Below are 25,473 nucleotides of genomic sequence, written 5' to 3' on the forward strand. Positions count from 1 at the left end.
CAGCGAAAGAGGAAAACATGCCAATTTGGATTGTGCTGGAACGATTTCACCTATGACAATAACTTTGTTGCAGGGAATAAACTACGATTCATTTACCAAAATAACTACACAGTTAGAGTTGTAATCCTTACTTAATTGCACTTCCAATATGGCATGAAGGTTATTTGTACTTTAATTCGGTACTTATTTGTACTTTTGAAGTTTGTTACGTTTGATCAACTATTCACATTTTAATTATACACCCTTTCTTTACCTATTTCTACAGTCATAGGCGTAATTCTTCTTTATTATGTTACATGTAAGATGAAACAATTCAAAATTCATTTGTAGAAGAATAAACTACTACCAATCCGTAACGTAATTTACAATATATAATGGTTAAGAGCAAAGTATTTGACACGGTAAAACATTTTCCCATAATCAGATTTACATAATTACTTAATAACAATAATGCTTTCCTACACATTTATAAATTCAAACAAACTAAGCTTCTGGAAGGCCGTAAAAAACTTCTTTGTAAACAACATTCTGGGTGATATTTGTAGCTGCACCAGACTCATCATCAACAAATATAGTGAGGCCAGTGGATGAGGTTACTCGACTAATAGCAACATAGTACTGTCCATGACTGAACACTGACTTAGGTAAGTATAGCCCAACTGTCTTCAGGGATTGACCTTGAGATTTGTTGATTGTCATGGCATAGCAAATCTGTAAAGGCATTTGTTTCCGTACCAATTTGAATGACATCTTTGTATCTGAGGGAGAAAGCTCCATACGTGGAATAAAATGCTTCGAACCAACAAATGTACCACATATTACTTCACACTCCACACAGAATCTCAGGCATTTGGTCACAATCATCCTTGTACCATTACGCATTAGCATAACAACAACCCCAACCTTCAGTTTCAAATCATGAGGTGGCATCCCAGCTACATTTAAGGAGTTCAAATACTCTATTGGGAAGGCTTCATTCAGATCCTCATCTATCCCACCAAATTCCTCTACATCATCAACACTAAAATAGGACACAGATTCTCCGGGGAGCTTGTCTACAATAAGCGAAATGGGGTGGCCCACAGTCTGGTTGGTAGGGGTCAAAATAGCTCTCTCGCTTAAGTACTGTGTACTCTGCCCTTTGTGAGCAAAATTAGGATACGTGCTATGAATCATGTTATCAACTGTGTTTTCAGTTTGTACGTCACAGAACTGAGACATAATCAAAATTTGATTTTCAGTGACTGGGAAATTACAGACTCGAGGTGGACTGACCTGGCCATTACCAATGTCAATACCCATTTTGCAAACTTTTTAAGCTCTTCACTTTCACTATCACTCTCACCTTGTTTCATGCGCATGTTTTCTGTCAGCAAGAATACTTGGAAAATGGACCACAGCCTTGACCTAGTGATACATGCAGCTACAATATCAGCACGATCTCCATACATTCTGGATCAACAACTTTCATGATATCCTTCAACGATCGGTCTAGGCATTCAAATGCGTACCTGTGCTGCATAGGCGCCTCGTCCCATATTATTAGTTGTGTCTACTTTATGAGTTACGTAACATCTGAATCATGGGCAATATTATATGTTGAACATTCATCAAGAACTGTTGGAATTTTAAACTGGAGTGCGCAGTCCGACCACCGGGCATTAATGTGGCAGCAATCCCTGAAGAAGTAACTGGAAGCATAATTTTACCTTGTGAATGTAACTTACATATAAGAGTTCTCCATAAGAATGTCTTTCCACAACCCCTACTACCATAAACGAAGAAAATCCCTCCAACGTTAGTGTCAATAGATTGTATTACTGCATCATATATTTTCCTCTGGTCCTCTGTACAGTCCTGTAGTAGCTTGGCAGTTTCATACTCCATCTTCCTGGTGTCATAACTTGTCTCTTCAATTATCAAATTGTTTGTTCCATTGTTCAAATAGTTGCGAGGAGGTTGAGGCAACTGATCAAATTTCTTCAAGGATTTACCAACTGACCGGATCAACTCATCTATCTCTGCAATATTTGATATCTAAAACTATTTAACAGCATTCACCCAATTATATAACAAATTAAGAACAATTAATGGACTGCATTTCCAGCCCACAAAAATTTTAAAATTTGTCCTACACTGTAATGTAAAAAGGTGTCATACCTCCTAAAGCATAGAACTGCAGTTGCATGTCATTAAAAGTGAATAAGGTATTTGGACAACTTTGACATCGTCTGAGTAAAATGTCATCAACCATGCTCTTCCAATGTGTACTCCTTAAAGTCTTCAAATCAGTGACTTTACAATTGACAATAATATGGACAAAAAGCTGTCGAACCTGGGGAGGTAATCCACCTGCAGAAGCTTGAGTCAACACTTCATGCCATTCTTTATCATCATCAAGTAAACCATACTCTTTACAGGCATCGCAAAATGTACTGTAACATACTCCATTAACGGTATATAAAGACTCAAAGGAGGTGGCACCACGTACCTTTGTAAGCAATAAACGAAGAAACCAAGGCTCACCCGTACTGTGATGTACATAACATAATCTACCTATTTGAAAACCACGCTTCCTCATGGTCCATTTTCTCTCACCATCATTCCACATATAAAACCGTGGGATTTTATCATAAGTGTACTTCCGTGCATTAACATCAACAGAGTTTAAATAAAAAAAGACTTCCAGTTTACTGAACTTGTTCTTCTCCCTAGCAGCAAATTTCCCTAGCGCTTCATTGGCACGGAAGGTGCAGTTTTTGTCACCTGGTAAGTGAAATTGAAGTCTCTCAACAGATATACTTCTATGATGGATAGGGAAGCCAAAAATCCTATAGGCTGATTCAGCACCGCATAAATATCTCCCATCAAAATATGCATTTATCTCATCTATTCCCCCCTCATCTGTGTCATTCGCTTGCCTTTTTCTCTTTCTCTGGACATGAACGGTAGCACGATCATGGCCTTTCAAATAATATTTAAATAAATACTTAAGACTGCATGCATGATAATATATTTCCACATTCATATGGCATTGATACTTGACTAAAAGATCCCGGTTGTATGGTACTACCACTACTACAGATTTTAACTTGCATAACATTTAATTTTGAACTTGCATAGCATTTTAAAGTGCTATGTAAGCCAGTGCTATGCAAGTTCATTTCACTTGCTTAGCACTTTTTGATATGCTATACAAGTTCAATACTTACATAGCACTTTTAGAAGTGCTATCTAAGAAAATGTTTTCCAAGTAGAGACATGCTTATATAGCATTTTTATAAACACTATCCAAGTTGCACACATTTTTAAAATTCATAATTCAAATATTTTTGCACCATTTTTTTACCTTTAATATTCTTAAAGAATAAATTCAAAAATAAATAAATAAATAATAGTGATCTAATTTCAACAAAAACTAGATTAAGAAACTCAATTATTATGTATAATCAAAATTAATTTCAAGTATTAACAACTTCCAACAAACTTAAATAGCTAGATCACCATGTAGAAGTCAAATCTTCTTCATGGATTTATACAATTCATAATAAACCTAAAGTATACAAATGATCATACAATAAAATATATAACTGCAACTGCTACGGCTGAATGAGAAATTCTTGAGCTAAAGTATCAAAAGAATCTGGAACACACCCGATGAAGCTGAAATTTTCCAACACTTGTACTTTTATTGCTCCTGGATATTTAAGTTTACCTATTCAAAATGATATTTGATATTTAAGTACAAAACAGAATCAAGATAATAACAAAAACAAGTGGAAAACAGAACAAAGACAATAAGATATCCAATATCCGAAAAAACTGATTATTGAGGTAAAAATGACATGATAAAATAAAACCAAATTAAAATAAGATATCGAATCTTCAGAAAAACTAATGCAGAATATTAGTGCGTAAATTAGAATAGTAGTATGTAAGCTTAGGAAAGGCATCTGCGGGTAGATCATGGTAATGTAATGTTTAAATCTGTCAACAGAATATTGTCCCGCTGAAGCTATTTCCAAGTTCAATTTTTACGATGAAAATTACCTTAAAATGCAAGATATTTAAAGCTAACAAGTCCTTATTCTCAAATTTTGCTATACCAACACACAATTATTTATCAACAAATGATCAAACAAAATTTATTTCATTTGCAGAAGAGAATTCATAACCATCAATGTGTTCATTTCTTTGCCTTTAAGGAAAACAAAGTAACAAGGAAAAAACAGTCATATGCAACAACAACAAATCTAATTTTAGAAAAAACAATAAGCATGAAATATATACTAAACACTTAATGATGGTGTATTCTTACTAACAAGTTTGAAACATGTGTTACTTACCAGTCATTGCGCCTCATCACTCTCTCAAGAAGCCCACATAGCTCGTGTCAAACTTCTTTTTCATATTTAGCACCTATCACAAATAGAGGGAAATGGCAAGTGACCAGCGACAACTTCTGTTTATACTAGATATTAGTAGGCTGCGGTCTATGCAAGTAAAATCATTTAGCACTAACAGCTTCAATCTACTTTAGCACTAACAGCTTCAATCTTTGTAGCTAGAATCGTTTAGCACTAACAACTTATTTTTAAAAAGTTTTGCAATCTAATCAGATTACTTTATTTTAAAGACTTTATTGAAGCCCAATTATAATTGTGGTAGTTACTTTTTCAGGTCTTTTCACCCATAATCAAAATAATAGGATTGTGGAATTATTTAGTAATCAGTAAAGCACTAACAACCTTTGTATAGCCCAACTGTTTAAGGCCAGAAGGAAGCAATAAAAGAAAGAAGATCTGTACATATACAAAAGCATTTACTGTCCTGTTTCAGAATCCAAAATCGTACATTGGCATGCACGTTAGCTACATTAGAAAACAAGATGGATCTACAATAGTCATGTAGTCAACAAGGCACCAGTTATTACACTTCTAGACTAAGAGGCTGACTACATGAACTATGCTAGTTTTAAGAAACCCAAGATAATGTACGCCTAACAAACTTCAAAATATGTAGAAAGTAAAACAGAACAAACCCAATAATCAATAAACAAAAATGAGATGCTCCTAGAAGAAACTATATACAGAGTGCATTTTTGAAGTTAAAATAAATGGTACCACTATGAAATCATTAAATGCACCCTGCAATAATAAGTTTGTAACATGAGACAAGGCGAAGAACTATAATCATTACAAATTAAGAACTTAATGTATCATACCTATCAGTGTTTGATGTCCTGAACAGTACACGCTTTACTCCTTTGGGGATAGCCAGAGAATCCAAAACTTGAGCTGAGAAACATAAATTTTCTAAAGTATTGTTATCATAGAGGCAGATTGAAAAATAGCATAGGCTAACCACCTCTTGATGAAGAACCGGCGCAGACCTGTTTGATGTATTTGAAAAAATTAGTTTTATGTAAAAAAATAAGAACATTAATCTAGCACAAAACAGGGCATACAATCACACTAGTAGATGCTAAAAACAAAGGAACATATGTGGATTTACATATAAAGTTTTAGGACTAAATAAGAATAAACTATTGAAATAAAGATAATACTTTAAATTCAGGCATCTAATGAGAACCAGTATAGGAAACTATCACTAGCAATGCGACTTTTTAAGTAAATCACGAGAGCACCTATACAATTATGTAGAGTTACATATATTCTTTTTATTTGTTCATTCTTTCTAAAATTCAAAGTAAATTTTTTTAGCAATTAATTTAAGATTCTTGTTTTATATGTGAAAAAATAGAAACAAAGACCCTATATCAAATTTAAGAATTTCTTCGAGAAAATGTATTTGTAGTATGTAGTATCAATCAATTAACAGAAAAAAGTTATTCCAGTAGTAGTGTTGGAAAACAAAGGTAGTTTTTTAAGTAATTTTCCCGGAGTCTCCTCAAGAGTTTCTTTCATCTACTAGCTTACCAGCAGAAACTTATATATAAATACAAGATGATCCATAACACAAGACTTTAATTACCAATAATTAAATTAGTTGCCCAGACAAACAAATAATACCCAATTTATAGTTTCATATGATAGAAATCAATGGCAATATTACCTAATTTTGTAGTCTCAGAAACTCAAGACCTAAATTGAATACCTGATTCGGACCAAGATTAGGTGAAGACCCAGGAAGAAAAAGTTCCATGATTTGAAATTTGGAGAAATAGGTAAATATGATGTGAATAGCTTCATCAAATCGATAGGAAAAATGATAACCGATGAAATTGCTCAACGAAAACCGCTGTGAGAAGAGTGAAGAGAGGAGTTTGTTAAGCTTCAGAGAACGACCAAGTTAAAAGGAAGAAAAGGAGATAAACCTAATAAAAACTATTTTTATGATACAGTAACTTAAGCAATGTTTACACTAGCGCTATGGAAGTATTTTTGAAATTATTAAAAAAAATCAAAATTACTTAAAATACGTAAACTTACATAGCCTTTTAATAACAATGCTATACAAGTTTTATCTTACATAGCACTTCATACAGAAACGCTGTCGTAGTCTTTTTTTCTATATTTTCTTTAATTTTTTCAACTTTATAAAATTAACTTATATAGCGTGTTGTGTAAAAACACTATGCAACTATGTCACTTGCATAGCACATCCAAAAAAGTGTATCTAAGTAGTATATTCTAAGTTAAAATTTGTAGTAGTGTACCCACTGGTTGTCTAGCTCAGCCTTCCTTATTTCAACAGTAATGTTTGTCCTGCGTCGCATATACATCGGGAAACCACTGTCATCAAAAGTAGTTCGCACAGTACCTGAAACCATTCAATTATTACAAAGTTTAGGAATTAGGGTAACTTACTAGATTCTGAAATGACACAAAAAAGGGTATGCCTATATCTTACTTTTTCGGAAAATGACGTATGCAACGTAAATCTTTCATGCATGGAGACTTTACATTTTGCAAACCACATGGACCGTGGATCATAAATTCCTTCACGGCTGCATAACCAACCAGATCTAATAAAGGATCTGGGATTTCTGCGGATACAAAATTATCCACATTCTGCTTGAGGTTTTTTTTGGAATCAGCATCTAGCCATATTAACATATGTACATGTGGAAGGCCTCTTTTCTGAAACTCGACGACATACATAACTACAAAACGGGAAAATTTAGATTATATTGGCAATATGCAAACAAAAATGTAATTAGAAATTAAATTGAGAAAGTCCTGGTAAACAATCTTACCTCCAATACAAACACCAAAGTGTTTTTTGTCCTTAATATCTACCATTAACTGATCAAGTTTTAGCCTAAACACCCTTGATATGATGTCAGGACAGTTTGGAGCAATGCAACCAGGCACATACTCCATTATCTTCTGAATTTAATCCCAAAGAGAATTACAGGTCATAGTCAGGAATATGTCAGGATGTCCGATGTAACGGTATACGGCTAGCACATCTTGAAAATTTTGTTACATGTATCGCTTCGAACCAACGTAGCTAGCTGGCAGCACTATACCTTTACCGGTATTTGAACTGTCCACATCACCTCTGCTAATAGATCTACAAATATTACTGTATAGTTCATTCCCTAAAGTAGTTTGGTGAGTACGGATCCACCATAGTCGTGTCTGTTCAATGGTAGAAAAAGCATCTACCATATACAGTTGAAATAGTCTTCCACCTAGCCGAGGAATCAATGACCTAGCCGCGTCTGTTCATGACAAGCACAATATTTTTCTATGGATTAGTTTATGTTGTTAAAATTACTTTTTTTGTATTAGGTTATTGTTTATTGCATTTTGCTATGGTGATTTTTCTAGTAATTTGTTTTTCGTGATGTGTTAGTCAAGATCTAAGGCATGCATTTTCAGTTTCTTAATTTGTGCATTATCTATTGGCTTCGTAATCAAAGGTATTAATTTAATTAGGTTTAATTTCTTTTATTTGTCATTGATTATTTTCGGTTACGTATCTTCATGGTCAAGATTGAATTTTAATTTTTAAAAGGATATTTGATTTTATTTTTGTAGAAATAATGAATAATTATTGTCTTTTCTTTCTATATCAAATATTTGCATCTAGCTGTGCTAAATTTTGATTAGAGTTTTGATAATTTAGTTATGCTCCGTAACTGAGTTTTTAATGCTACATATATTGGTGTCCTAATTGTTGCATTTATACTAGAAAGTTACATAACTTAAAATATTTCTTTGATGTAATTTCTAAGGTAGGGATTCTTTGAATTTTGAATCGAAATTAGTATATTAATTAATTATTTTTATTTTCGTATTAATTAATTAGTCAATTATGACTTATTTAATTAGTGGAGTTACAATAATCTTGCCAATTGATTGGATTGATTTTTGACATGATAATTTCATTCAGTACCTTGATTAAAGGCTATTTTTGTACACATTTAAATAGTTTCTATTTTAGATCAATATGGTAGATTAATTTGTGTTTATCTATCTTTAATTGTATTTTTGTAACTGCCTTTTTAGTTAAGCGGATATTAATCGCTTCTAATTTTGGAGGTTGGGTTTGAAATTTATTTTGAGATTTAATGCATTAATTTCTTTTAATCTGACTTTATTGTGTTTACTTTTAATTAGGCTTTATTATTATATTTTAATTACTAAATTTTTAGTATTTAAAACTTTTGCTAGTTTTTTTTGTATTTTTGTGTTAATTCATTGTATTTGTGTTTTGAGTCATATATACATATTTAATTTATTGTCTTGTGCCTATTAAGAGGTAAAGTCGTGCCAAATTGGATTTGATGGTGTATATCAGTGTCTTGTGCATTTTAAGAGGTAATATTGTACCAAATTGGGTTTGGTGGTGTATATCATTGTCTTGTGGCTTATGAGAGGTATTATTGTACCAAATTGGGTTTGCTGGTGTATACCATTGTCTGGTGCCTTTCGAAGGGTTTATTGTACAAAATTGGGTTTGATGGCATATACCATTGTATATTATGGTAGTGAACATATCGAACTTATAATTTAAAAATGTTTTGTTTTATAATAAACATTTTATAGGTTAAACATATGTCAGTATTTAATAATGTCTGATGGTCACGAAAGTTGAAATATATCAATATTTGAAACATATTCAAATATTTTCATGTATCTAACCAAAGGAATCCCTTTTGGTTAGATTTTTACATACTGTTAATACTTCTACCTATCTTATAATTATGTTATCAAATTGAATTTCTATATTAATTGAATCTACATCTCTGACCGAAATTATTTAAGTGACTAAATTTGTTTGTTATCTTATTCATGTATGGTCTTTGAATATGATGTTAGCTGGACTAGTTTCGAAAGTCGAAGATTTGGATTAATCTACAAGTAGTCTTCTTGAGCATATATTTCAGATACGTGTTCATACTTTTCTTTTATTTATCCGGGTGTTCTCTCTTCATGACTTAAGGCGTTATTGTCTAAACTTCCGGGGCCATCATGCATGACCTTCAGTTAGATGATAAACTTTATTGTATGAAGGAAACTCCTTTCTTTATTTTGTATCTCAGTATTATCGATATTTCGAGATTTTATATCTCTCCAACAAAAAAAACTGGATTTTCACAAATTTTAAAGTTTTTACTTACCTTTTATATAAAAAATAAACATTAAGTTTAGGTTTTGAATACACCTCTCACAAATATATTTATCTATAAATTAAAAAATACAAGTGCTAACTATCAAATTAAAATTTTATTATATATGAGTTCTTTTAATTTATATGTATATTTGATATATTAAAAAAAGAATTATAACAATGTAGATTTGATTAATTAATTAATTAATTATCACTATATTAGGTAAAAAAGCTAGGACCAAGTAGTGAATATATTTCAAAATTATATCGGATCTGTAAACATAAAATTCCATGTTTATCATCATCTTTATATTTATTAATAGGAAGAAATGCCATTCAATCTTTTTTATGGTTCATATTTTAGGGCATTTTAGGTTCATATTTGAACTAATAGCATTAATATTAATTAGTGACTTAAAAAATAGTTTTCTTTTTACCCTAAAGTTAGAGGTAGAATCTTATATTGTTGATCTAAATAAGATCTTGCAAGTACTTCTATATTATTTATTGTAAGAGTCCATTTTCATGTTGGATGTTGTTTTGGTGTCATTATGTACCTCATTTTCAGGTTATCGCGACCAGCTTAACACTCAACTCATTTTGGATGGTAGACGTCACGACTCACTTTGTGATGTGGACGTCATGACCTACTCTACTCGTCATTACTAACATTGGGTCGTGGCCACTAGGTCGTGGTGGTCATGACCTAATTGGGCCACGATCGCCACAACCAACTTTGATCGTGGTATTTACTGGTTTTGACTATGGTCCTTTTCGACATAGTTAATTCAGAATTATTTATATTTTTACGAATTACATTTTATTCATATTATGAGGTTTACATGTTTGGTAATTTTATAGCTTATATCCGACATATAAATAGCTGCGGTGCGGCTCCTCCAACATGGAGTTTGTCAACATGGTTTTAATGTGATAAAATCAATAATGATAAAGTCAATTATGATATTGATGTAGTGTGGATAGTTTGAGATGTCTTCAATTTTTTTAGCTTTAAAGAATTTTTTAATTTTATGTGTTAAATGATCCAGAAATAAATCAGTTAATTATTTATTACATAGTTCTCTGTTAGGTTCAATTTAATGAAAAAGATTTTTTTTGTAAGCTAACAAATTCTTTAAATTTATAACTTTTTGTTTGATTTTGGAATGTACAAAAATCATGAAAATCCATCACAAATTAATAATACTTTTTATATGTAAACATATTTTCAAAATTATATTGAGTGTTAAATAATAACGGTGAGATTTTAAGTATTATTTAATTTTTTGATTGATTATCCTATAATTTTTATTATATTTTTAATTCCTTTTATAAATATTGAATTTAAGATTTTACAAGTCCTTTTATACACCTAATTTTTAAATTCTAATAATTGCTAAAAACATAATTAATTATAATTAAATGTAAAAGAATACAAAAATTTTGATAATTAAAATAGAACGTAAAACTCTTTTAGTAGGTGAGAAAAAAAATTTGACGAATCTATGAATGAGGTAAATTTGATATGCTTTTCTTTGTTGGATTGGTTATTCTCATTTATGACCGTCAGATATTTTTAATCGAATGATCAAGACCATTAGATTTAAATACTAAAAGAATATACACTAAATAAACTCGCACGTTCGAATCCCACCGACATCAAATATTTAGATTACTATTTATACAGTACTAAAACTCCTAGGTTCGAATCCCACCAACATCAAATATTTTTTTATTATATATACACTACCAAGATATAGGTTCGAATCCCACCAACAATAAATATTTATATTATTATTTATAAATATACTAATAAGGTATTAATTCAAACAAAATTTATTATAATTTTAAATAATATAAAAATATTAATGAATGGTAACATTTAAAAGGTATAAACGGACCCACCAGTAAATATTATTTTGAAATATTTAGAACAAGTATAGGCTATTAAATGATTTATGTTTTGATTTGAGGCTAATATAAATATCCGTTTCTTTTGACCTCTTTCATTTTCAACTTTGTTTGTAACACCTTCACTTTGTGCCCAGTAATACTTGTATATATTGGGATCAAATACATTATACATCCCGTTCTTTTAGCACAATCCTCCTCTACTTAGTTTGTGTCTCACTGTCCACCCAGCTTCACAGAGGACGATGTTTCACATATTTGTTTCTCTTTTTATTTCCATCTTGTTTTAGCGGAACTACTTGATCCTTAACACGATTAGACAATTGCAAAATATGATAACTCTTTTATACATCTGTTTTTATTTAATTGTTTTTATTGTAAATTTTTGTATTACTAAATGAAAAAGATTAAGGAAGTATCAACTATAAGATTTGAAGTTTTATGCTCAAATTATAATTTTCAATTATCTGTAGGTTGATTAATATTGTTTTTTTTTTATCTTTTTTGTTGATTACTTGTTATTAAATCGTAGATCCAAATATATTTTTTTTAAAATATTATAAATTTACCTATTTTATGTGATAAGCAAACCTTAGATTTTTGGTTACAATGTATAAGTTGAATTAGCTAGATAAATTTGAGCCTAAGTTTATTAGGATGATTAAAGTTTACTAAGATAATTCTTAAACTCTCTTCCTCTTCTTCTTTAAGTATAATATGTTTTTTTGAAAGAGTATTTATTAATTTTTCATTAACACTCATCCCCCAATTTTGAAAGGTGCATATATATAAAACATTGCTCCATAAGTTTTATTCTAAATAAATATTAGAACACAAATTTTTATTTTGAAAAAATAATTGAAATTTTTATCTATATTTCATTTAACATTAAAATGCCTGTCAGAAAAAGTGTATGGCCAATATTAGCAGGAGTATCCATCTTCCCTATGGATCACCTCCAATATTAACGGTTAGTTGCCAATCAAAAGACGTGACTCAGGCATTGAACCTCTGGCACAAGAATGTAATTCCATTCCACAGCTAAGGTCTTATATGTTACTGGGTATTCTTCTTCGAGTATCATAGTTCTTTATATAATAATACATTTTGGTTGCCCTAGAATTTTACTCTAGGTCCATTCTCTCATTTTCCCTCCATTTACTTTAAGGTAGACAAAAATATATATGAATGACTTTCCATTCACGTAACTTCTGTACTTCCCTTTAAACCTTCAATCATCTTGTTTTCTGATATTGATTATTAATGTAAAAAATTAACTTTTATAATGGAATTGATCTATGCATCCTGATGTTTTTAGATACAGGGATTGGTGAACAGCCTATTGGAAGAGTGTTATACACTATTCCAAGAAGATGGTGAAAGCTCAACCTTTGCTGAATTTCTTAGGATTTTTTATGAAAGTTCAAGCAGTCATATGGAGATGATGGAGTCTATCTTGTGGGCATTAATCTCTTGGTTTTATTTTATGTTTAATGTACATATTCCTGTTTACATATGTGATGGTATGTGATTGTTTGAATATGTAGGAACCAAGATGATGCTGACTTTGGAGTTTTATTTCAAGTTTGCTCTAATCTTAAAGAAAAGTTTCTAGGGTAATATATTATATATATTCCCCCTATATAAAATTTGCATGCTATAAATTGATTTGTCTAGTTCCATCCTACCATTCTCACTTTTTAGCATTTATTTTTCTTTCTCCTAGGACAACAACACACTCTTCTCATTTCTCTTATTTTATTGCACAATGTACACACCCTAGCTAGATCAATTTGACAAGGATAAGGCTCACAAAACATACAAGTGTATCAGCTATTCATAAATATTTTGTTTTTTTTAAAAATATAATATTTTATAATTTTATTTTTGATTTTATATAAATTAATTTTACAAGAGATTTAATTTTCAAGTTTTATTTTCATAAATACTGCTTGCAATATTACAACCTAGAATGCACCTTTTTTTTCAAAAGTTGATTCTATAATTGATTAGGGTTGTACCACACATTCCCTTATGAAGTAGTAATAAATATCAATGTGTTTAAACCTTCTATGCACTACAACAAAAAATCACTAAAATCCATCGCCAAAAAATAGTGGAATTTAGCTTTAATCAATCACATTCAGTGGATTTTATATAAAATCGATCGGAACAAGTTGGTGGCTTCTAAGAGGGTGAAATTTTTTGTTTTTCTGGGGAATTAATTTAAAAACAACCGCATCTTCAGTTGCTTTTATCAATTTTTTAAATTTTAACTTTTTAAATTGAAATATTTATACAAAATTGAATCTCCCACCCCAAAATAAATTACACCAAAATCAGTGGATTTTAATATAACACGTTTAAAAAAATAATAAAAACCTCACAAAGGTCTGGATTGCCCTAACAGTTAACTCAGTTTGAGTTCAACATATATTCTTCAAATTACAGCATAAACAAGTTTTATAACATAATATATATGGCTACGAGATACAAGTCAATTAAGATCCGTAAAATTTAGCTCATAATGTCAAGTAAGAAATTACAACCTTCACTACAAAAAAACGGGTAAATCGGACCGTCCAAAAACCGGTCGAATTCGGTCGAGTCATATTTAGTAAACGGTCGAATTTAGTATACGGAGCGGCTAAATTTGACCGAAAGCGGTCAAATTTATTTTTCACCTAAAAACTTGAAAATCCCGCCCAAAATTTTAAATTTTTGAAAATTTTTGAAAAGTCCGCCTAAAATATAAATTCGACCGTATATGATTGAAAACATTGTTTTAAATTCGACTGTATGTGGTCGAATTAACGAGCACCAGATTTAAAAAATAAAATCTCGCTGGAAAATTTTCAAATTCCGACAAGCTTCAAAAAATTCGGCAACCATTCCGTTAACCCCGATGTTGCCAAAAATTGGATTTTTCGGTTTAATTTTACACATCAAATTAGTCTACATCGTTCCCATAATCTAAAAATGAACCCAACAATAATATATCAATGATATAATTTATTTTCCGAATAAAATTGTAACTTTTCCGGCCAAATTGAAAATCAAATAAATCTTTATGAAATTCGACGCTTATTATTACAAAATAAAGCTAATAACGTATACAATTGATTATCAATAATTATATTAACATAAAATAATTATCAAGAACAAAACAATGAATCAAAAATCATACCAAATATAATTTTACCTCTCATTTATGATCCATGTATTGAAACATTCACTCATATTGTTCTCTACATTATCATCTTTTGAATGAGTAAAGAAGAAAGCCTTACTCCACAGTTTTGGATCCAACTTGGAGAGTTGATCATGAGCTGCCTTTGAAGTTTTTTGAAGGTCTTTCATAGCTCTTTGATGTGCAACAGGGTGTGTTGCACAACAAGCATTCCAAAAAGGTCTTTTCACTGCAAGTGATGGGAACCTACATACAATATCATGTTTACTATCAGTGAAGGCATATACATGAATGAAATATATAAGTGCATTCAAATTTATTTAAATACTGTACCTTTTCCTCAAATTGCTGTAAATGTGTCTTGTACATAACCGGTGTTTCACCCATGGAAGCACATCTTTTAGGGCATTGTCAAGGCCCTTCTGTTGGTCACTGATGACTGTATAGCCATCTCCATCTCCAAGATTTAGATCAACACTCTAGAGGTCAGTAAACAACTTCCAGGACTCAATATTTTCATTCTCCACCACAGCATATGCAATTGGGAACATTTGAATGTCGCTATCCCTTCCAACTGCAGACAATTATTGGCCTCCACAAACAGTTTTCAAGAAGCACCCAAACCCTATCACTGGTCTACATCTAGCCTTCCATCCCTTATTCAAAGTATCATAGTATATGTAAATCCTCTTGAACTTATTTGCATTAGTTTCATTCAGTCTTGTTATCCTTATCTGAATTGTATTGTTGGACTAAGTCTTCAATATCTCATGTGCAAAATCACTAAGTCTAGAGTAATACTCGTTCAGTGCTTCTTGAACCCCTTCCAGTACAGCTTTTTTAACTCTAAGAATCTTATTCTTGTCACCTCAATTTCCAACTCTTTTTTTATTGTCTCAGCCATTTTTTTGACTTTCCATTGTGGATTCTTCCTGATCCTCTCTCCGAATTTTGAAAGGTGCATATATATAAAACATTTAATCCGGGTTTACTTGAGTAGATTATCAAGTCAAATCATTATTTGAGCATGGCCATGCTTTTTATAATCTTACTCAATCAAGAGGGCAATAATATCTCTCCTAATTATAGGAGGGTTAAATCCTTTATCTATCATTCATATTTCTCATACGACTCATGATATACCCAATGTCCACTTTTATCATCACCCGATCAAAAATAACTTTTAATGTAGTCAAAGTATATTAATCCTCGTATAGTAATATAATGATTTCAACTCAAAGGATTGTTACACCATTATCAGTGTGAGTCTTTCTTATGACTTTATTAAACATGAAGAATCTCACTGTGGGTCTGTCCAGTATCATGTACTCATACATGTACCTATGTATTGACTTTAGTATCCCCATACTTATAACCAATGAGATGTGGTTATCTTGTCAAACAACATACTAGTCTATCTATGTATTATTATTGTCCTATATAATAATACTCGACTAGGGACCTTTAAGAATATGATATATTATATAATCACAAGTTCAAGTCATGTACTTAAACTATACAATGTGTATTATGATTCTAAGGACATTTATTATGCTAACAAAATATTGCAGTAATTAAGGTCATAATAAATACATTTATTGAATGATCAACTGATATAAAGATTTAAAAGAATAATGTATTGCCTCTCGGGCACCTACACTAACAATCACCCACTAGATCCAATCACCCATATATCTAATACCCATGGAACTAGTGTGACCATCGTGCTTCTGCTGTGACAAGCCTTTGGTCAGTGGGTCTGCAATGTTATCATTTATGTGCACTTTACATATGTGTAGATCACCCCTTTCATTAATCTCTCGAATAAGGTGAAATATCCTGAGTATATGTTTGGCCCGGGAGTGTGATCTAGGTTCTTTAGCCTGTGCAATGGCTCCATTATTATCACAGTATATATCAACGGGATCTGCGATCGATGGAACCACTCCCAAATCAGAAATGAACTTTCGAATCCAAACGGCCTCCTTAGCTGCTTCACAAGCTGCAATGTACTCGGCCTCCATTGTAGAATCAGCTACTGTTTCTTGCTTTGAACTCTTCCAGCATATAGCACCTCCATTTAGACAAAATACAAAACCAGATTGTGATACAATATTATCTCTGTCTCTTTGGAAACTTGCATCGGTGTAACCTTTTACAACGAGTTTCTCTTCTCCTCCATACACCAAAAATGAATCTTTAGTTCTTTTTAGGTACTTAAGAATACTCTTGACTGCTGTCCAGTGACCTTCACCCGGATTAGACCGGTATCTGCTCGTCATGCTCAAAGCATACGAGACATTTGGGCGAGTACATACCATTACATACATGATAGATCCAATTGCTGAAGCATATGGAACTTTATTCATGTGGTCCTTCTCATCCAATAATTTCGGACACTGTTCCTTAGAGATCGTTATCCCTTGAGACACATGAACATATCCCCTTTTCGCATTTTGCATTCCAAAGCGATGCAAATCCTTATCAATGTATGTGCTCTGACTTAGACCGATCATCCTTCTAGATCTTTCTCTATAGATCCTCATTCCTAGAATATAGGATGCCACTCCTAAGTCTTTCATGGAGAAATTACTCCCTAACCAAGTCTTAACAGCCTTTAGAGAAGGTATGTCATTCCCCATTAGTAGTATATCATCAACATATAGTACTATAAATGCCACATAGCTCCCGCTAACCTTCTTATAAACACACGGTTCATCTTTGTTTTGAACAAAGCCATACTCTGTGACTATTTCATCAAAACCGATATTCCATCTCCTAGATGATTCCTTCAATCCATAAATGGATCAACGCAATTTACATACCTTGTCAGCATTCCTTGGATCGACAAAACCCTCAGGTTGTGTCATCTACACATCCTCTTCAAGGCTTCCATTAAGGAAGGCTGTTTTGACATCCATTTGCCATATTTCATAATCATGGAATACTGGAATGGCAAGTAAAATCCTTATAGACTTGACCATAGCCACTGGTGAGAAAGTTTCATCATAGTCAATACCATGAATTTGTTTGAAACCTTTTGCAACCATCCTAGCTTTATAGGTCTGAACATTTCCATCCATGCCTTTTTTCTTCTTAAAACCCATTTGCACCCTATGGGTTTTACCCCTTCAGGTGGATCAACCAATGTCCATACTTGGTTTTCGTACATGGAATATATCTCAGATTTCATTGCTTCAAGCCATCTCTTAGAGTCTGGACTGTTCATAGCATCTTGGTATGTGAGAGGCTCATCTTCATCTATGAGCATCAAATCACCACACTGTGTCAAGAAAAATCCATATCTCTCTGGCTCATGGCGAATTCTACCAGATCTATGAACAACCTGTGTTTATTGAGCATTATCATTATTCTGCTCTTGTTCCACTTCAGGTTCAATGCTATTTTGTGGTTCTCAATCTTCATCGAGATCTATAGTTCTCCCACTATTTCTTTTGGAAACAAAATCTCTTTCCATGAAGACAGCAGCTCGAGCAATAAACACTTTCCGCTTAGAAGGGCTATAAAAATAATACGCCTTTGTTTCATTAGGGTATCCGACAAAAATGCACTCTTCGGATTTAGGTCCAAGCTTGTCAGATTCTTGACGTTTCACAAACGCCTTAGATCCCCAAACTTTCATAAAGTTCATTCCTGACCCCATATATATTTCTTCACCTTTTTTAGGATTTGGTGGACCTATGTAACCTATTTTAGAGTTCTCATCTTCACTTGAAGAGTAATCTGACCTAAGTTCTTGAGAACCAAAATCTGACTCATCACTGCCAATTGGACATATAGGGAAAGACTATAAACCAGCCTTAGGCACATTATTCACTCTAATAGTCATCTCATGTTGAACCTTTTTTGAATGTTTTCTATACTCTGCAAACTCCTTATCACTATCCACAAATAAGTCATCATCACTTCCACTCTCTGAACCTTCACTCTCAGTTTCCTTGTCATAATCTGGATCACTACAATCCTCATCCTCCCCCTCCCAATCCTTATCCCCACCTAGTGCCACATCTTTAGTTTCATTTGGGTTTTCCTCAAACGATAAGTTAATCACTTTATCCATGGAGTAGTGGTCTACATATAAATCAATCCTACCAAAGGGTTTGTGAATATCTACCATCTTTCTAACACTGTTATCATCATACAATAATTTCACACCATCAGTAATACACATGCTAGTCTGAAAATTCACCAAATCAGAGGGATCATACACATAGTCCCTCGTAAAATCATCTAAATCCCAAATAAATAACACATCAGTGTCAACCCCAGGAACTACATCAACTTTCCCCCCTTTGTATTCAATTATAGGAAGGTGTACCAAATCACCGTGATGATGAACAAACACACTAACAAATGATTCCATACTGTTTCATGAAAGTAACACATATATCAAAACATATACATCAAATATAAGGCATGATTATAACAATTTATATGAATTATAAATTTATACGACATAATCGAATATGCAATTTATACAAATTATAACAATCAAACCCTAAACTAACAAACACATATTGCATTCGAAACACACATAAAAGTACTTTAATACGCAAAGATGAGAGTACCCGTTACCATACAAGAATCCCTGAAGTAATCGCACAAGAATCGCACCCGAATCGTTTCGAATGAGCCGCATATTGTTTTAGAGTTTTTATCACCAAATGACGATTGAGTTGTGATAATAATAATAATAATAATATTTACCTTTTATTTTCTAATATTTTTAATATTATCGCGTATACTACACCTGTCATACCACGTCTACCTCCATGTCAGCACCGTTACATTTTTCGTTTGGTCAACTAGTCAAACTAACGTCCGGGTCATTATCCATTACTATAGTGGTGTAATTGAGATCACGTTCACATTAATGAAATATTTGATATACGGGTCTCACTTCAGTGAATACTTTGATATATAACCCCTTTCATATTTATACCAATCAAAGATTAAGTGTGATAGAGGCACCCACTTATTATAGTTTGAATTGCAGTAAAAGATTAAGTCTTAATTGTTTCCAAATCACTACTTCCTTGAAGTGAACGTATGACTAGTTTTTGTATTTCGGAGACTAGATTTGTAACCGGAGCTATAACTCATGATAAATGAAAGTTGGTCTTATCTTCAGGTCAAGTGTTCTATTGCAAACTTATTCAATAAAATTCTTTGTCGATAATGAAATGAAACAAACAAGAAGTTAACAAGCTAGGGAGCTTTTACAGTAGAACTATCTGCTTAATTTCTTTAAAATTTTATATTTTAGGTGTGTCGGGGCACTGCATGAAATTAGAGGGGAGTATCTCAATCTCAAGCAACATTTAGATGAGATTCGTACAAATTTTGTGTATATAATGTGTGGTTCAAGCTTTATTTACATGCTGTTTCTTGTAGTAATGAATGCTATGTTAAACAAGCTTTTCTGTTCATTTCATTCCTTTTTCCATGTCCATCTTAATTTAATATTTTATGTGTTTTTGACAGATGGATGTTAAGTATAGAGGATTGTTCATTTCATTCCTTTTCGGGGAACTTGTTAACATTACGAGTTAATCTCCTTTAAATTATTACAAATGCATACCTTTAAGCAATTAAATATTTTATTTGAGCTAAGAGAGAGAAAGTTTTTAGAATTTATTCATTTTCTTTAGATTTAGTTATATTCAGATTTAGTTAGAATTTATTCATTTTCTTCTGCTTAGCTCATCTGAAAGGCACCTCCAACCTCCGATCTTGTCCATATATATTCTCAACAAATTAAGTTAAGGATTGAAGAACAATTTATTTACAATATATTAAGGTCAGTCTTTTTCTTTAACTTCAAGATTAAACTGTGTTTTGCATTATGTTTTTTGAGTAGCCGATTTACAAATTTTATTAATGTTGCTTTATGTGCATTGTAATTATTAGCTTGTAAATCTCTTTCAAATCTCTGGACAAAGTTTACACCAATGTCTAGTAGCAATTCTGTGATCATTCTGTTACTAATATGTTTTACCAACCGAATTTTAACTCGCCAACGGAATATATTGTTGGCAATAATGAAATGAAGTATGATGAATTATACTGTATATGTCGATTAGCCTGCTCATTTAGGAATTTCTTATTTTCTTATTAGGGTAAATTATAATTTTTATTCTGATATTACATTTTTATCTTGCTAATTACCGACACATTAAGTTTGTTTGTTGAAATATGGTATGCTATGTTTTTCTTAAAATTACGTATAATTATTTGCTATTTTTTTGCAGGTTACTATAATATTTAATATGAATAATAATCGGGCCTGGATGTCTCAAAGAAAATATAGTCGGGGATTTTTAACTCGAGATTTTATAAATGGATTAGAAAATTTTATGCAATATGTTATATCTCGAGAACAGTCCCTGAATGGGACAAATATTCAGTATCCATGTTTCAAGTGTGAGAATCGCAAATTCTGGAATACGGAGACGGTGAAATTACACTTATTGAAGAAAGGGTTTGTAAGAGATTATTATGTGTGGGATCGACATGGAGAGCCATATGTTGCTAGACAAAGTGGAGAACAATAATCCACACATTACTCCAATACCCAAGGTCGAGGAGATGACAACCTAATGTACAACATGGTGATGGATGCTGCGGGCCCAAGTTTTGATCCGGAGATTCCAAATGCAGAGGCATAAAAATTATATTAAAAGTCATCTGAGAGAGAGTTATATGAAGGTTGTGAAACTTATCAGTTGTCTTCCATGGCTCAAATATTGAGTTTGAAATCTGATCATCATTGGTCAGAGACATGTTATGATCAGACATCACAATTCTTCAAAGGTATCTTGCCTCAAGATAATACGTTTCTTGATAGCTTTTATAGCACGAAGAAGTATATGGAAGAATTGGGGCTTTCTTCTGAGCAGATTGATTATTGTGTTAATGGATGCATGATATACTGGGGTGAAGATGTCAACATGGAGTCGTATAAATTTTGTTCACAGGCGAGATACAAAACAAGACATAACAAATCTAAGAAGGAGAGAAAGAAAATGACTATTAGAAGGATGATCTATTTTACATTAGCACCGAGATTGCAAAGGTTGTATGCCTCGTCTATGACAGCAACCCATATGAGATGACATGCTGAACATGATCAAGAAGAAGGTGTGATGCGTCATTGTTCAGACTCGGAGGAGTGGAAATAGTTTGATAGAGCACATCCCTTATTTTCCTTAGAGATGAGAAATGTTAGACCGGGACTTTCTGCTGATGGGTTTCAACCATTTGGTGCAACGAGTAAATCATATTCTTCTTGGCCAATTATAGTGACTCCATATAATTTGCCTCCATGGATGTGTTTAAAAGAACAATACTTATTTCTGTCTGTATTTGTGCCTGGCCCAAAAAATCCAAAGAAAAAGATAGATATTTTTCTTCAACCATTGATTGCTGAGTTGAAAATGTTGTGGGATGTTGGCGTGGAGACATGGGATAATTCTTTAAAACAAAATTCTGTATGCGAGCTGCATTGATGTGGACTGTAAGTGACTTCCCTGCTTATTCAATGTTGTCTGGATGGAAAACTGCTGGCCATTTAGCTTGTCCTCATTGTGCTCATGATCGTGATTCATATAATTTTTCCCATGGTGGAAATACTACATGGTTTGATAATCATCGAAAGTTTTTACCTGCTAATCATCCATTTCGAAAGAATAAAAAATGGTTTACAAAGGGAAAGACAATGACCGAATCTGCCCCACCAGTCCGAACAGGTGAAGATGTGTTTCAAGAAATTGAGTCACTTGGTTTGATGAAAGTTACTGAATTGGGAAGTGAGGAGCACAATGCTAAAGTCATTAAAACTTACAATTATGGATGAAAAAAATGAAGTATCTTTTGGGATTTACCATATTGGAGGATATTGTCTATTAGACATAATCTTGACGTTATGCATGTTGAGAAAAATGTCTTTGAAAATATTTTCAACACCATCATGGCCATTGAAGGTAAAAACAAAGATAATTCCAAGGAAAGAAATGATATTGCAATGATTTATCGGAGACCTGAGTTAGCATTTAATCAATTGACACGAAAGTATCCAAAAGCATGTTATAGCTTGGATAAAAAGGAAAAACCAAAAAGTATGTGAATGGCTGAAAGATCTTAAATTTCCAGATGGATATGTGTCAAATATGGGGCGTTGCATTAACATGAATAAATACAAGTTTTTTGGAATGAAGAGTCATGATTGTCACGTGTTTATGCAATGACTTCTTCCGATTGATTTTCGAGAATTTCTTCCCAATAATGTTTGGGAGGCCGTGACAGAGTTAAGCCTTTTCTTCAGAGATCTCACTTCATCTACTTTGAGGGTAAGTGATATGCGTAGACTTGAAGAACAAATTCCTATCATACTTTGCAAGTTAGAGCGCATATTTCCACCGGTATTATTCGACTCAATGGAACATCTTTTAATGCACTTGCCTTATGAAGAACGTATTACAGGTCCCATACAGTATCGTTGGATGTATCCATTTGAAATATTTTTATGCCACTTGAAGAATAATGTGAAAAATAAAGCACGGGTTGAAGGATCAATATGCAATGCTTTTTTGGTAGAGGAAGCTTCCACTTTTTGCTCGCACTATTTTAAGCAACATGTTCAAACAAAACATAGAATAGTTCCCAGAAACGATCCTAGTGGAGGTGAGGAGAGTTTTGGGGGAAACATTTCTATATTTTCTCATCCTGGACGTGCACATGGTAGTGTAAATACATGTTATCTTGATGATCGAGAATACATGACAGCTCACAATTATATCTTATTTAATTGTCCTGAGGTTGCACCATATACCGAGTAAGTTAATTGAAATTATTACGTACTTGTATGTCCACGCCATTAAAAAAAATATGTCATGTGATCTAATTACTTTATTTTTGTTTAATCAGGATATTCATAAATCAACTTCGGGAACATAATCCACATCTAAGTAGTGTTGAAGTTGATCGGTGCTTAGAAAGTGATTTTGCAATGTAGTTCAAAAATTATGTAAGTTAGTTGATACTTTCATAACTAATATTACATAACTGTGAAATATTTTCTATATTCTAATAGTCACCACTAACAATTTCAGGCTCAAGATCTATCATTGGTTTCAAATGAATATATTCTGGATATTTCATTTGGACCTCTTCGTTCGGTAAAGTCAGTACCAATTTACTACGTGAATGGGTACAAATTTCACACACGGGAATATAGGGCTGATAGGTCAACATTCAAAAGTGGAGTATGTATCAAATGATCAAATTATAGCGAGACTTTTAATGATTACTTTGGAATAGTTGAAGAGATTTTGATTGTCGAGTATCCACGGTTTCCAGCAAAGAAAACAGTTTTATTTAAGTGTGAATGGTTCGATCCTACACCTAATGTTGGAACAAGAATTCATTCACGGTATAACATTGTTGAGGTTAATAAAAAAAGACACTGCGTGTGTACGAATCATTTGTACTAGCAATGCAGGCCATACAAGTCTACTTTTGTAATTATCCAAGTCTTAAATGAGACAGAATGGATTGGGTAGTTGCATGCAAAGTAAAGGCTCGATCACTTGTTGAACTTCCTCAAATCCCAACATCAAATCAAGAACCGTTTCAAGATAATATTCCTACGCATCTAAATCATATTAGTACAAATGATATTCCCACACATCTAAATGATGAAAGCGGAATCGGAGTAGATTTAGATGATGGTGATGAAACTCCGGAAGAAGAAATGGAACATGAATCCGAAGATGATGGATCTTCAAAAACCGAAGATAGTGATAATTGTGAAGATGAATATATTAAATCCTCCGAATAATTTTTTTAGCTATCAAAGTATGCACTTTTTTTAGATAAATGTATTTAATTATTTTTAAATATATATATACATATATACTATATATATATTTAAAAGATAGATATAAATTAATTTTAGAAGAGATTTAATTTTCAAGTTTTATTTTCATAAATACTGCTTGCAATATTACAACCTAGAATGCACCTTTTTTTTCAAAAGTTGATTCTATAATTGATTGGGGTTGTACCACACATTCCCTTATGAAGTAGTAATAAATATCAATGTGTTTAAACCTTCTATGCACTACAACAAAAATCACTAAAATCCATCGCCAAAAAATAGTGGAATTTAGCTTTAATCAACCACATTCAGTGAATTTTATATAAAATCGATCGGAACAAGTTGGTGGCTTTTAAGAGGGTGAAATTTTTTGTTTTTCTGTGGAATTTATTTAAAAACAACCACATCTTCGGTTGCTTTTATCATAATTTTAAATTTTAACTTTTTAAATTGAAATATTTATACAAAATTGAATCTCCCACCCCAAAATAAATTACACCAAAATCAATGGGTTTTAATATAACACGTTTAAAAATATAATAAAAACCTCATAATTTAAATTAACTATTCCATTATATGCTCTATTTGTGCGACCCTATAGACTATTATTTAATTGGCAATAATTTTATTCTCTAATAAAATTATAAACAATGAGTGGTATCTAGTAATACATCATTGTTACCTAATTAAATAATAATGAAATCGTGATTAGATAAAACCTTTCGTGATTAATGTTTTTCGTGTAATATAATCCCTTTAACCATACATATTATAGATTAAACTCAAGGCAAGTTTTTAGTCATCCTCTTCAACATTTAATCCGGGTTTACTTGAGTAGACTATCAAGACAAATCATTATTTGAGCATGGCCATATTTTTTATAATCTTA

General features: G+C 32.2%; 2 protein-coding genes and 1 pseudogene across 2 annotated transcripts; 1 reads left to right on the plus strand and 2 right to left on the minus strand.

Moving 5' to 3' along the window:
- Positions 1-483: 483 nt before the first annotated feature.
- Positions 484-1,451, minus strand: LOC141696244 (uncharacterized). The gene is made up of 2 exons (XM_074500413.1): positions 1,299-1,451; positions 484-1,212 (listed from the first exon to the last, which is right to left on the minus strand). Exons 1-2 carry the CDS (start codon positions 1,449-1,451, stop codon positions 484-486), a joined length of 882 nt encoding a protein of 293 aa, XP_074356514.1.
- Positions 1,452-1,557: 106 nt separating this feature from the next.
- On the minus strand, positions 1,558-15,590 carry LOC141696245 (uncharacterized). Its single transcript, XM_074500414.1, has 9 exons — positions 15,555-15,590; positions 15,020-15,165; positions 14,699-14,932; positions 7,473-7,539; positions 7,220-7,352; positions 6,938-7,126; positions 6,680-6,783; positions 2,161-2,935; positions 1,558-2,021 (listed from the first exon to the last, which is right to left on the minus strand). The coding sequence occupies exons 1-9, from the start codon at positions 15,588-15,590 to the stop codon at positions 1,558-1,560; spliced, it is 2,148 nt and encodes a 715-aa protein (XP_074356515.1).
- Positions 15,591-21,921: 6,331 nt separating this feature from the next.
- Positions 21,922-24,545, plus strand: LOC141696246 (uncharacterized; annotated as a pseudogene).
- The last annotated feature ends 928 nt before the right edge of the window (positions 24,546-25,473 follow it).

Source organism: Apium graveolens, chromosome 11 (assembly GCF_009905375.1).
Source record: "Apium graveolens cultivar Ventura chromosome 11, ASM990537v1, whole genome shotgun sequence".
Taxonomy (NCBI): Eukaryota; Viridiplantae; Streptophyta; class Magnoliopsida; order Apiales; family Apiaceae; genus Apium; species Apium graveolens.

Coding starts and splice junctions, on each gene's coding strand:
- LOC141696244 (XM_074500413.1), bottom strand. CDS start 1,451: ATGTATGGAGATCGTGCTGATATTGTAGCTGCATGTATCACTAGGTCA. Junction 1,213..1,298: donor TTAAAAAGTTTGCAAAATGG/GTATTGACATTG, acceptor ATTATGTCTCAG/TTCTGTGACGTACAAACTGA.
- LOC141696245 (XM_074500414.1), bottom strand. CDS start 15,590: ATGGCTGAGACAATAAAAAAAGAGTTGGAAATTGAG. Junction 14,933..15,019: donor TACAGCAATTTGAGGAAAAG/GTACAGTATTTA, acceptor TATTGTATGTAG/GTTCCCATCACTTGCAGTGA. Junction 7,127..7,219: donor CTTTGGTGTTTGTATTGGAG/GTAAGATTGTTT, acceptor CCCGTTTTGTAG/TTATGTATGTCGTCGAGTTT.